The sequence below is a fragment of the Pelodiscus sinensis genome, chromosome 11, assembly GCF_049634645.1.
Source record: "Pelodiscus sinensis isolate JC-2024 chromosome 11, ASM4963464v1, whole genome shotgun sequence".
Taxonomy (NCBI): domain Eukaryota; kingdom Metazoa; phylum Chordata; order Testudines; family Trionychidae; genus Pelodiscus; species Pelodiscus sinensis.
The window spans coordinates 9,696,852-9,711,774 of record NC_134721.1 but is presented as its reverse complement, the minus strand read 5'-3'; the positions used below and the strand labels follow the sequence as shown (position 1 = coordinate 9,711,774).

General features: G+C 42.1%; 1 protein-coding gene across 50 annotated transcripts in view; it reads left to right on the top strand.

Annotated features, from left to right (window-relative positions):
• The window catches only part of FOXP1 (forkhead box P1), a 562,577-nt gene that overhangs the window by 473,548 nt on the left and 74,106 nt on the right, over positions 1–14,923 (top strand). For all 50 annotated transcript variants that reach the window (XM_075938629.1, XM_075938614.1, XM_075938618.1 and 47 more), the window contains one exon: positions 5,066–5,270. In XM_075938629.1, the coding sequence (XP_075794744.1) occupies positions 5,066–5,270 (205 nt within the window). The remainder of the gene's footprint in view (positions 1–5,065; positions 5,271–14,923) is intronic.

Below are 14,923 nucleotides of genomic sequence, written 5' to 3'. Positions count from 1 at the left end.
CCCCCCCCGAGTTCCGCTCTGGCCCCCAGCCCCCCGACACCAGCCCCCATGCTTACCTGGTTCGCAAGGCTGCCAGCACAAAATGACTGCCGGCCAAAAGACCTAGGGGTCTCCCCCCTCTTCAACAGAATTTTTTCCCGGTGTTTTTTTGGGGGGGAGGTTGGGTGTGTTCGGTATTTTTGTTTCAACCATCTGGCAGCCCTAACCCCACACCTTCTGGGAACACGGAGTCAGCCCTTCCTACCCCTCTTTGCACAGGGGCCTGGCAAGGCTGGCAAGCCCCCAGGCCTCAAGTCTCAAACCTTATAATGCATTTATTCTCCTGATTCCTCACTCCCCCACAAATATATATATTTCTGCAAGAGGGAGGGTAATACAGCCCAAGTTTTAAGCTGAAGGGATGTAGCCATAGGGAGATACCTGTGTGAAATCCTCATTGGCCATATTGGGCAATGCATTTACTTCCATCCCTTTTCCAACTTGATTTTGAAGAGAGAGATAAATTATGGAGGTCTGAGACTAGAATTGCCCCACACGTGAATCTCCCATTGGTTTGATTGGATGCTGTGTCTGTGAGGGCTGCAGGATTGGGCCTTTGGTATTTACTCATCCTCTATCAACAGGGTTTGGAGGAAATAGTAGAAAACTGATCCCCAAAAAGAGACACATAGGCTATGCCATTTGTACTTGCAAAATGTTATAACCTGCATTAATTACACCTTCAGATTTATTGTTAGAAACATCGCAAGCTGTTCCTACACACCCACCGGACTCAAGCTTCAACCTTTCTAATTTTTCCCACAGCTCCTATACTATTAAGTTTGCTCAGTAAGGTTCATTATATAGTACATCAGTTAAGCTGTCCAAAAGAGGGCAATTGGGCAGTGACAAGACACGCTCATGTGTAATGTGAAAGAAATGAATGTGGTGATGCATGAAGTGTAATCTGTGCAGTAACACATCAGAGACACCAGTAGGTAATTCAGCAGTCATGGCATTGATTGATATGGTTAGCAGTGTAGTATAACTATTAGTCCCTACAACATTAGGAAGGAACATGTTTAAAATCTAAAGGGTGCCTGCCTCGCATGCGAGAGTTCACATAAATATAAACAAAGGTGTTTCAGAGGTCTGATTCTAGAAGGGAAATGAACTATAGTGTTGACATCATCCCATGTGAAACTGGGATTCAGTTTAAATAACTTGAGAATTCAGGCAGGTTGGAATACAACACATTTTTTTTTTTTTATCAGAGAGATGATGGCTTAAAACTGATGTCATTATGAGGTTTAAATCAACTTTCTGCTTGCTTGAACATGGTCACCTGGGTATGGAGGTACAAGGACAAAAAGAGGTTGAGCAACTCAGTTTGTCTTTGAGCCAGTGATACCTGGGGTTGTGAAATTGAGTTCCATGAACAGTAATCTGTCAACTGTCCCCACAACATACATTTTTTAAACCCGCGCCTGCATTTTCTTTCATAATGAAAGGGACTGGTTGTCCTGAAAAAAATGCAATGATGAGCCAGAGTTATGGTTTAAAATACTTGGTAATAAATGCCTTAAAAAGTATCTCTAGTGTACCCATTACTTTTCAGAATATTTTGCCTGATTGGAACAAATACATTCAAATACATAAAAAGCTTGAGTAAATGTAGACACATACTCATGGCAAATTCAAACATTTGCTACCTACTCATATTCTAGATGGCATATAGTATTTGTAATCTTAATAAATGTTTCCAAGGAGTGAGCCATAGTTTATATATAACTTTTGTTTTGGTTTTCAGAATTTGTTCATTGTTTAAAACTATATTTTTGTTTCAACACTTACCTATTGTCTTATACAAAATAGCACATCCTCTAATGTTGTATTTTTGTAATCTTTGCAGTTTTATACTTGGACACATCTATGATCTGGAGTTTACATTTGAACACAGTCACAATTTTAAAATAAAGCCAATTTCAGCAGTATTCTGAACTATTCGAGCTAATTGTTCAAAATATCACATCAAATTACTGTATTACTGAGTGCAAATAATAGGATGGAGACTTTAAATAGTCTGATTTCTCTCACAGGTCAGGCAGATATAGGTCTAAATTTTGTTATATGCACTTGCAGAGTTGCAGATGTAAATAATTGTGACCAGGTGCAATTTTAGAAGTTTGATTTAAAACTTGTTCCTTAATATTAATGTGAAATGAATATAAAGGTAAATTACATCATTTATTGTATTCATTGATTTATTGGATTTGATTTTTAGCATTTGTTCCATAATTTTGGAAGATATGGTTAGTGGCACCGTATTTAATAAGTTAGTTTGATGAGCAACTAAGCATATCTTTAATCTGTTAATTTCACATCTTAGTTAGGAATCATCTTTGGAATTATTGTTAAAGATTTAAATTTTGCTTTCTGACCAAGTGATTGGGTCATTTGAAAGTAACTAGTATCACTTGTGTACATATATGGTGTCATAATTCCAAATCTATTATCTGTTCCTGTCTGTCCTGAAAGCCTTGCTCATGTTTCCTACATTAGTTGCTACTATGCAGCATTTGCTGCCTTCCACTTCCAAAAACTTAATGTAATAGTTACCTTTCAATGTATGGGTGTAATTTTCATTAATGTTAATGAGTTATGCTTGTGTATTAAGTGTAGAACAAACCTACTGACTTGGGAGGGGGAGGCTATAGCTATAATATTTAAAAGCTTTATCTTCAGATGAAGCATTCATACATCCAAAAATGACTGGGTGAATTCTATAGATTTTCCCAATTAAAAATCTATTACTTGCCCTCAGAATCAGATAGTGACAAAAAATAATATAAATGGACTATTATTCTTTCTCTATTTGTTTTTCCCCCAAAATAAAAATAGGCATCGTCAACTCATATAGTCTTATATCAATATGTTATCATCCACAGACAAGCCTATTCACTATTGTTTCAATCGAGTAAACAGTGGTGTAAGGGTCAGCCCTGTTCACAGGTAATTGTTAGTGTGCAGACAGTCCTGTCAAGCATGTTAGCTAAAAATACATCCCACACTGTCACTTTGCAAGGTGTTTGAAAATAATCGCCCAGATGCAGCAAAACAGGACATAGGCTTGTGTACTGACCTTTCTCTTTGTTTAATTTGTCTCAGAGGTTTATTTTCAAGGGACAAGTAATAATTGACTCTGTCTAATAACTAAATGCTCATTTGGGACAAAAACCATCAAAACATAAATGACATTTGATATTTACGAAAGAAAAATGACTTGGCTTTGGAGCAGTAGATACGTCCTAAGACTGTCTGATCACCTAACATATAAATTGAAGCTTCTTTCACAATATATATTAATTGCAGATACTTTCGCATTTTTTCGTAGTGAACCGTTAGCAGAGACCAACTGTTTTTGTTAATGCTACTCTCAGAAAGGCGGGGAAGGTTATTGGTCTGTCGTGCAATAATTTACTCCTCTTTGATATGCAAACGATCCACGGTGAATATAAAAAAATCCTATCAGACTCATTTCACAGTTCTTAACCACTTAGATTCTCTGGAGTCTATCGCCTCATTAGACCAGTGCTCTCCAAAGCTAGCATAATTAAAATCTTTAACAGTTTAGCAAAGTAAAGATGTTTGGCTGATCACGTTGAGATGATTATCTATCCATTGTATTCTAAATGACAAAAATAAATTAAATTTAGACCTTGGCATTTTTTATTATGTGTTTCAAATGAATATAATGCATACTGCCTCCCCCCCTCCCCCCAGTACCGTAGGTTTGGTAGGAGACATGCCTGTTTGAGCTGCTGCTGTGTATTCGGAAAATGGCAGATTTTCTTAGGATAGCTGCAGAATTACAACAGACTGAAAGAATGAACACCGAACCAACTTACCCAGGAAGTCCAATTCTAAAGCAGACTTTTTTGGAAGGCTTTCAGTATTTCATATATTTTAAGATGTCTTTAGAAAGATGCCATCACCTCTGGTTATTCTGTTCTCCCATGCCCTTCTGAAACAGCATTGAAATGTTCTGTGATGTGAGAATGTGAGGTGTTAGATCATGCATTCTGAATAAAGATTATGTTTATGACATGATCAAAGTATAGCGTCTGGGTTATACTGGGCCAAGTTATCCCTGCTGTATATGAATTTTTATCCCACTATTGTTGTGTAAAGTTCTCATTTGGAATGCTGGCTGAACATTGTAAATAAGGTTGGTGTCCATTTTGACACTGCTATGAAGCAACATTTCTTGAAGCTTATTTTATGTTTTCATTTCACTTTTGAATGGCTCATTAGCATTGATCTAAGAAATGACAGTAATAATAGTGTTACTTGTATAGAAAGTTATACAGTTTTTCAATAGACACATCCATCAATTAAGTGAGCAGTACTAGAAACCAAAATTAATGAGAAAGATAGGTGTGTTAATGAAATAATCATAGTATAATCAATTTGACTGTTAAAATTTGAAAAGCATTCCAGGAAGACAATATGAATTCATAATTTATGTCTAAAAGTGATTAATAAAAACTGTATTTAATAACAACGCTATTTGTCATCATTTAAAACTAAACCGCAAAATTAGTCATATTTGTAGTTCATCTTATCATTGTAACACAGTTGAATAATTTTATTTAAAAATCTTCCTTGGTTCTAAAAATAGACTAGAATGCATTCTGTTCTTGTTAAAAATGTAGCAAAACTTCTTCAGAGGTTCCAGAGTATAGCTTGGCCCCACTTTCTTGCAATCATCTCATAGACAAAATTCATTTGGAGCTGTGCCTCTGAAGGGACTCTGGGATTGGACCGTCTGATACAAAAATCATAGAAATACTAATTAACAGCACATTTTCCCCCCAGAAATCTTGCTTCTGTAGGAATTACATGTTGGGTGCTGATCAATTTAGCAGGAAAAATGAAGTGTTACTTGTATTAGCCTTTAGTTAACAGAAAAACCCCACAGAAAACTAACACTAGGCTTTGTTTACTGACTCTTTGATTTAATTACTGTTTTAAGACGGCCGAATTAGCTGTTAATTGATTTAATTATCCAATTTGTTTGTTTTAGGCATGATTCCAACAGAATTGCAGCAGCTCTGGAAAGAAGTAACAAGCTCTCACACAGCAGAGGAAACAGCCAGCAACAATCACAGCAGTTTGGACCTGTCCACCACATGTGTCTCCTCTTCAGCACCTTCTAAGACCTCCTTAATAATAAACCCACATGCCTCAACTAATGGACAGTTATCGGTCCACACTCCTAAAAGGGAGAGGTAGGTGCTGGTAGAATTTACATCTATCTACGTGTACATCAGTATCTGGTTATTGTGACATTGGTGACTCAAAGGGGAGAGCCTAGCCCACACTTTTTGCCTTTGCTTTCTCTCCTCCCATTGATGGGTTTACAGAAAATTGATGATAGTCAGAATTTGGCCCTTTTGTTTAGGTCTTTGATACAATTAGCAAGTTACAATGTTACACCAATGCGGGCATGATTAGTTTAGTAAATACGACCTGATCTGTGATGTGGTTATAATTGTTTTAAGTTTTCCAGCATGGTATTCGTGTTACTGTTGATGTGCCCTCTAGATAGAATTAATTGGTCAGTAAACTCCCATTTCATCATAAATCATCCACTTGTTACTATGTAGTTGTTCCTTATCTTTCACTGTGTTACGTGGTTGCAGATGTTCTGCACTCACCCACTATGACAGATCAGAGCAGACTTGAGTTCTCCAGGTTGATAAGAACTGTACTATGTCTTTTAAAGTGCTTGTAAATTCAGAGTACTGGCCATAAGGGTGGTTTTTAAAAGTTGGAATAATGTGTACTTGCCTGGATGATGGTTTTAAAGTGGTGGCTTAAGTCAGGAGTTGTCTGTTGAAGATGATTCTTAAGTACTGGTTCTACTAAATGTGAACACTATTTTATTGAGATTTTTCTCCCCCCCTGACATTTCTGCATCAGGTACTTCTAACATTTTTAAACTATTGATTACAGTGAAATATATGTTCCTAAGTAATGGGTAGTTCTTGTTCTTGCTTGCAAAGCTACTGTAAGAGTTCAGGCATAAAGTTTAGTCTAAAGCCTGAGGGCACACACCCATGTGTCAAACCAAGATATATGCTTGTGTTCCCCTTGTAAGGTTCCACATGCGGCTTCCCTCCTTCCCCCCCCCCAGGGTACAGCTCACAAAGCTACCCCTCCCCCATGGCTTGTAAACATGTCCCCACACCCCTGAAAATGGCCCTCTCCTCCTGGCTCCCTTTCCTCACCGGGGCAGGGGAGCCATCTGGCCTGGCTATTAAAGATGGAGTATTAAAGATGGCATCGGCCAGCGGGAGCCTGATGTGGCCAAAAAGCCTCTAAACGTTTTCTTAAAGGGGCAGCCATGGGGTTGTGTTGGTTTTTTTTTCCGCACTGGATCCACTCATATCTTGGCTCTTTGCCTGGAATGGGTTGGCCACCCCTGTTCTACAGCATGCTCAGATAAGAAATGCTGTCCTTACCTCAAATGACATGATGGACAGGTGTGTTTGGGATTTCAGCCAGGTTGCCTGCTCTGTCTTTCATACCAACTCTCACCTTGCTGCTGTAAGGAGATCCTGATCTTTGAACCCCTTACTGTAGTCTTCATCCCTCTACCAACCTGCTAACTTCCACAGGTGGGATGTCTCTTGCTGTTTTCCTCCTCCCACTCCCCAGAAGTCTCTGGTTTTCTACAAACAGCAGAGCGAGATTGACTTGATTCCTTTCCCTTTTGTCTACAGAGGTTCTGAGCAGCAACATTGAAACTCTTTTTGCTGCTAATTGAAAACAGCAGCAGAGGAATTGGGTCGGCAGACTAAGGAAGACAGTACTGTATACTTTAGTGGGCATGTCAGAAGGTTCCTTTTGCTAGCCTAGAAACTTAATTTTCAGTTTTTGGTGAAAGTTAGGTTCCTCAAAAGTGGATAGTTTTGTTCTTCCTTCACCCTTTTGCTCCCTGGGAAGTAGATGAGTGATTTTTTTTCAAGCCTGGGAGCTATCCCAGTGATTGAAAGCATGTTGATAAGAAAACAGCATAAACACATATTGGATCTTTCTAACATTAAGCAAATCAAGCTGTTATGAATAGGTATAATATATAGAAGAACACACTGTTGAGAAAATTACTTTTGAGGCACTGTTATGTACAGTAGGAATAATTTTGTTCCTTGCATAGGAAGGACTCTGACCTGCCTATGACTGTACATTCTTATATTGGTATGATACCAATGTATTGGTCGTAACATGTGCCATCAAGGATATAGTTTCCATGAAGTACTAGATAGGGTTCTAAACTAACTTAATAGTGTTTCATTAAATGAACTAAAACAGCTGAACTTAGAAGGGTTTATAATTTTCTGTTCATATTTATACTCTTGTATTTTCAAAAAATATACAGGCAGTCCCTGGGTTACGTGGCTCTGACTTACGTTGGATCCCTACTTACGAACGGGCCCCGCCCCCAGCAGACCGCCGAGACGCTCCGCGGCGGTCCCGCCGCCCGCGTCCTCTGCGACGAGAAAAGCTATTCCACGTCTCCTTGGTCAGCTGGGGGGGCCCCCTCCCAGCAGACCAGGGAGACGCGGAGCAAAGCCGCGGAGGATGCGGGCGGCGGGACCGCGGCGCGTCTCGGCGGTCCCGCCGCCCACGTCTCCCTGGTCTACTGGGGGGGGGAGGTGCAGCTAGTGTGCCCCCCCCCCCCCCAGCAGACCAGGCTTTTCTCGCCGCGGAGGACGTGGGCGGCAGGACCGCCGAGATGCACCGTGGTCCCACCGCCCGCGTCCTCCGCGGCGAGAAAAGCCGCTCCGCGTCTCCCTGGTCTGCTGGGGCGGGGGGCGCAGCTAGTGTGCCCCCCCCCAGCAGACCAGGCTTTTCTCGCCGACGCCTGGGGTAGAGCAGCTGGGGGGCTGCCGGGTTGGTCCCACAACGCCGAGGTGCGGCGCTACTGGACCTACCCAACAGCGCCCCAGCTGCTCTGTCCTAGGCGTCCAGATTCAGCCGCTGTTGAAACTGATCAGCGGCTAATTCCAGGAAGCTCGGGGCAGAGCAGCTCTGCCTCGGGCTTCCTGAAGTCAGCCGCTGGTCAGTGTCAGCTGCAGCTGACTTGGGAACACCTGGGGCAGAGCAGCTGGGGTGCTGCCGGGTTGGTCCAGTAGCGCCAAGGAGCGGCGCTGCGAGACCAACCCAGCAGCACCCCAGCTGTTCTGCCCCAGGCGTGTCTGATTCAGCCGCTGCTGGTCAGTTTCAACAGCGGCTGAATCTGGACGCCAGTTCCGACTTGCATACAAATTCAACTTAAGAACAAACTTACAGTCCCTATCTTGTACGTAACCCAGGGACTGCCTGTATCCGCTTTTTAAAACTACTAAAGACCTCACCACCAAATGGGTCTCCTTCCAGTAGGAAACAATAGGTTCCTCCCTAAATTAGGCTTGGAACATAGTGAGATGCATGAATCCATTTTGAAATAGGAATTTCTACATTATTGTAAAGTAGAGCTGGAAAATATTCTGTCTATACAATATATTATAGAGCAAGAGTGGGGAACTTTTTTCATGTCATGGGCCACTGACCAATAAAAAAAATCAGTCAGGGGTTTGCACACAAGTGAGAATAACAAAAAAACCCGCACCCCTCAACAGTGCCTGCACCCTAAGCCTCAGGAGCCAGATCCAGGCAAGCTGGGGACTGCATCCAGCCCTGGGGTCTTAGGTTCCCCAACTCCGTTAAAAAGGTTGGTCTGAAGGCAATTACTCTCTGCAAACAAGGTCATACATATGTTTTGTTAGTGCAATTCCCCACAATAATTAGGAAGTTATTAATATATCACTGAATATTTTGAGGTGAAATAGGTTAGAGACCTTCAGAAAAAACTCAGTTAAATTCATAATATACAGTATATCTTTAGTTTATTACAATGCTTAATTGTTTTTCTGTCACATTCCTTTATCATATTATCAAAATACAAAACACAAACAATGTTGGGATTAAAATAAAAGGGCCATGGACTTAGCTTTGCCTTTCACTATTTGTGATATTGAAGGTTTATGCCATCCATTAGCTTCAGTGATTGAATTACATCTTTATCCATAAGTAGAGCAGGAGACTACACACAGAAGAATGCCTACTGATGCACTTAAGGATTTTGTAGCAGTCTCATCAGGCACTGTGGTGCCTGCCTAGATTTCAGATGACACAAAACTCTTCTTGTTTAGACATATTTCACTCATTTCCTCTTTGAAATCGTATTTATCTACCATCACTATATTCAGGCTGGTAAATGAGCAATAAGAAAAGAGTACCCCTCTTCGGGGTCAAGGTGTATATTTAAAACTAAGTGACAGGGAAAATATGCAGAATAATAGCAGAGAGAGCATGGACTTCATGTTTTTATTCTCATCTCATACCAGATTGAAAAATGAAGCTAGGGGAAAAAATATATAGACCTCATCCTGCACTTAGCGCTCAGTCAAAACTCATATTGACATCAGTGCAGATTTTGCTCATATATGAAGGGATGTCAGGATATGGCCTGATGTGTCAGGATATGTACGAATGGCAGTGCTGAACATCAATCTTCACCTCTCCATAGAAGGCTACAAGTGGCACATAAGCTCATTGGAAGCATAAAAGTTCCTTTCTTAGCAACACACTGTGCTATGGGTGGTTTTGGCTGTTGCTTTTCTGCCCACAGTGCCTAGACAGTTGCATCTTGGAACACTTTCTGTTCCATGTGGCATTCTGAAATCTTTGGGAACGAGAAAATGGATTTCAGTGGCTTCAGCAACTGAGACACTGCTGAAATGGGCATTAGCACAAAACCCTAAACATGTGAGCGAGATCTTAGCACCATGCTACGACGTGTTTCTACGCTGCAGTGGCTTCAAAAGAGAGGGGAACCTGCACAAATTCGGCAAATGAAGATTCCTCGAGCTTGGGAGGTTGCCTTGCACATAGGGCAAGGGCCTAAAGTAAGAAATGGGATGAGCAGTTCCATTCCCTTTATTCCTCTATCCATCCAGGACATATATCAAGCCCTGCTTGGCTGGACTCAAGGGTGGGAGCCTATGTCTTTTATTCTGTCTGATCCTGAGTAGAACAGTTAGTTGTGTAGAATCACAGAAAACTAGAACGGGAAGGGACCTGAAGAGGTTCTCAAGTCCAGTGTCCTGCCCTCCTGGTAAGATCCATCACCGTCTAGATAATCCCTGATAGATTTTTACCTAGTCTGCTCTTAAATATCTCCAGTGATGGAAATTCCACAACCTCCCTAGTCAATTTATTCCAGTCTTTAACCATCCTGGCTGTTAGGAAGTTTTTCCTAATGTCCAACCTAAACTTCCCTTGCTGCAATTTAAGCCCATTGCTTCTTGTCCTGTCATCAGAGGCCCAGGAAAACAATTTTTCTCCCTCCCCTTTTAAGTACTTGAAAACTGCTATCATGTCCCCTCTGTTTTTTTTTTCTCTAAACTAAACAAACCCAGTTCTTTCAGTCTTTCTTCATAGCTCATGTTTTCTAGACCTTTAATCATTTTTGTTGCTCTTCTCTGCACCTTCTCCAGTTTCTCCATCCACATCTTTCTTGAAATGTGGTGCCCAGAACTGGACACACCATACTCCAACTGAGGCCTAAGCAGTGCAGAAAACATGAGCATCACTGTGATCAGGATTTGAATCTGCACTGGGAAACCTTGTTGGATTTCTAATCCAACACCTTAACCACTCAGCCATCGCAGCTATGGAAATTGAATTGGAGCTGAGAGGGTGAACTGGCTGTCTCTCAGTATGATTAAGATGGAGGTCATCTTCACAGAATGGGGAAAGCCACAGGAAGAGTTGGCCAACCTGAAATCAGCATCATGAGTGAGGGAATAGAATCACCGCCCGTTACTCATCTCTGCTGGTTGGATAGGCTAGATTCAGGCATGCTCCAGGGTGCTCAGTTTGCCACTGAAACCAAAATGCCTCCCGCCCCCCCCCCCCCCCCGTATCCGTAGCATCAGGCACGCATGTATATTTTCATTTAACATGCAGGCTGAGCACCAGTCATTTGTGCATTTGCTACCTCCCAACTAAGCTGCTGTAACTCACGCTACGAACTCTTGAGACCATCTGGGAGCTGGACTGAAGGAGCAGTGTTTCACCTGGGGCACACAATGCACAGGTCCTCCGTAGTCTATCACTTTGTATGGATCTGCAGAGTCCTGTGTCCTGGAGACAAGATGGGGAGAGAAAGACAGCAGTTGCCATGGGGCCCAGCCATTCAAAGGGATACAGAGCTCGCCGCTGCTGCTGCAGTAGTAGCAGTGGTGGCTGGGACCCTGAACCCTTTATATACCTGCCAGAGCATTGCACCACCCACTCTAGACAGCTCTGAGGACTGGGGGGAGGAGCATCCTCTGAGTGGTGCAGAGGATTAGCTGTCCTGGCCCTGCCCTTTCCGCCTGAGTCCTCGTCCCTTCCAGTAGCATGGAACTGGCTCCACCCCGCCTTGCCTAGGGAGCCTGTTCAGGCTCTCAGCTCCCTTGGGGCCACCCAGGTGTCATCCTTCTCCTGCCCCCATGATATCTGTGCATTGATTATCAGGGAAGATGCACCTGTTTAAAAGCAATGGGACTGGTGGTGATCTTCATCATAAGACCATGGGAACTTGCTATCAGCCTTGATTTGACTCACCCCAAAATTATAGTTTTAGCTGTGAACAACAACAAAAATAGAAAAAGCTCCAGATACTCTAGCAATTAATTGTTTAAAGGTACTTACCAACGCTCACCCAGCAGCAGTAAATAATCACAATAGGGTAGGGGTAACTTTGACTTGGAGGGCATGCTGTAAAGCCATTCCTCCCCCACCCGTGGGCTTTTGGACAGGGATTAAGCATTAAGGGTGCAGGTTGGTTATGTGGGAGTTGCCTCCTCCTCTTTCTCTGGTACATTTTAGGGATGTAATAGTATAGTTGATTAACCAATAAGCAAAAGCTTATAGATTAATGCTATAGACCAGCGGTGAACAACCCATGGGTCGCAACTCCCAAGGGGGTCGCAGCTGTCTTCCGGGGTGGGTTGCAGGGCTGGCTGCCATAGGGGGAGTGGCAGGCAAGTGGAGCGGCATTTAATGGGACCACACTTTTTTTTCCCCCTCTCAACCAAAATTTTCCTAGGGGTCGCACTGGGAAAAAAGGTTGCGCACCACTGCTATAGACTACACACATTTCCCTTCACCCACCCACCCACCCACTTGCCAGTAAATTTTTTAGCAGGCTGGCCAGTATTCAGTCCTGGCTTGAAATGGGTCCGGGACCTACTCCTGCTGCAGCTCTGCATTTAAAGTGTATTAGCAGGCAGCCCGGCTCAGTTCTGGCTCACACCATATCCGGGAATTCAGACCCTAGACAGGGGCTGCTGCCACCTTGCGCTGCTGCCTCTTCATCAGAGGCAGCAGCACAGGGTGACAGGTGGGAGATGGTCCACAAGGGGAGCTGGTTTTTAAACCGGCTCCCCTCGTGAACCAGCTCCTGCCTGGCACCCTGCACTGCTGCCTCTGTATCAGTGTGGCATGGCAGGGGGCTCCTCAGGAATGAGACCGGAGCTCACTGGCTACCGGCCCTGCCTCCGGGGACTATAGAATAGTCGACTAACCGATAAGAATTCTTGAGGTTGCTTGACTATTCAATTAACTGCTATTTAACATCCCTAGTACATTTTACTGAAGCAGTTCCTTTGGATTTTGTGGAGTTGTCGATCCAGTGGACTTAATTCTGTTGTTGCTGACCATACTGTAAGGTAGGAGTAACTCCAGAACTTATAGGCACCCATGTAAAACCATTGGCATCATGTTCTGGATGTGGTGCATTTGAGCAATGGATAAGTACTTCAAAAGAATGAGGGAAATAAATTGTTTATATATTTTTTACCATGCTCAGATGTCACCAAGCTCAGACCCCAGTCCCTATATTCGATCACTCTAAGCTCGAGAACTTACTCACCCATCCCAGATTGGTGCATATGGGCTCAGATTTGTGATGATGGTGTCAGCGGTGAAAACAACAATTAATTTGTGGAGGCAGCCACCAGAGCTGGATCACAGTTCTCCTCTACTACTAGACAAGTAGCAAATGCAACCACCCATGCTCAGAATCTTCCCTGGGATGTGTGTGCTCAGCTTCAGAAGAAAAGAGCCAAATAAGAGCCAAATGCATTTTAGTGCGGTGGGTATTCCCAGTTCGTAAAATAGGTCAGAGAAAAGAGAGAGGTTGGTACAGAGAGGTGGTTTTGGGTTGCTGGGGTTTTTTGGTTGGTTGGTTGGTTATTTTTAATGCCCTGTGCATAGTACATTGAGAGAAATCTTTCTTAATTAAATGATATAATTCCAGCTAGAAATAATGGGTTAACACTTGCATTCATTTTGTTTTTAAATGTATATTACATTGATGCTTTTGTCCCACATTGAGCCCAGTTTTGTAAGTAGCGGTAGCAGCAGCAGCCGCTCTGGGGTTTGGTGCGCAGCAATCTGTTAAGGAGATAAATAATCTGCTTTGGCATGACACTCCTACTCTCCTCTTTAATTTGTCTTACACAAGGAAAATTATAATTAAATCATTCAGGGTAAACCCTTGAGTGTTGAGAAGGAAAAAAACACACTTTGGTAAAGATTGCCAATAGAGACCAACTTCCCTGTTGTGGCATGCAGACATTTATCAATATTCAGCACTATTAAAGGGAGAACATTTCGTGTGATTTGTGAGGCGGATGCCAAAGCTCAAATCAAGGCTTGTTAAGATCCTTTCCTCATGCAATCATGGATATTCAGCATCATTAGAATTCAGCACTGCCTGTGTGTTTCATGCTTTGATTTTAGTTAGACAATTTAATAGTGTTTATTGTACTGCTTTTATATATATATAAAATGCACGTATATGTATTTCCCTCAATGCAATAAACACATCTCATTCATCAGTACCCCAAGGGAAATACTTAGTTATAAATACTTGAATTCACAAAGGATAAGCAAAAGGGAGACCATCAACTAGCATGCAAACCTCTCATCATCTTATCAGCATTTTCTACACTCTTTTCACAGTAAGTAAATAAGTAAATAAAGCTAGTTAGAAACGTCTACTACATGTAGGTGCTTCACGGGCAATACCTTGTGAGGTTTTTAATATTGTTTCTCTGCATCTTAATTTTGAGGAAACTCAATTTTTGTTAACACAGTAGAAAAGATGTATTTGCTGAAGTGTCTTTATGTATATGACTCCTAACAGTTGGCAGGTGTTAAAACTGCATATAAATATGTTTTTTATAATTGTATGTATTTTAAGCCAATATATATATATATATGTATTTTAAGCCAATATATATGTGAATGATTATCTATCTGTCTATCTATTTTCATTTACAATTAATAATGATCCTTCATAATATACTTTGTGACCAACTTATGAAAAGCACTATAGAAGAGCTAGATGGTGATATTATTATTATTATTATGTAATGTAACGCATAAAGACCCAAAGTATTCTGAGATGTCTGTACACTGATCCAGTCACCCTTGAAGTCCTAAAGCAGTCCTCAGGCTGCTGTAACATGCCCTGTTGCCAGCTCTCCCAAGAGTCTGGAATGGCACCGGGAGCAGACCCTGCATTTGGAGAGGGAGCTATAGATATGTATATAAAATATGAAGTTACCATGGACTTTATGAGATCACCCAGGGAGCTCAGTTTATTCTAAATCTATACCAGCCCCTCTCCTTTTCCACAATACAGGTGGCACAGAGCCGATGATATAGTTGGCTAACGGCTCCCAAAAGGTGGTGGATATTGTTCCTCTTTCACACTTTTACATGGGCAGAGGAGCAATCTAGACTTTTGCGTTATGTTTGTGCCATTTAGGGCCAAATT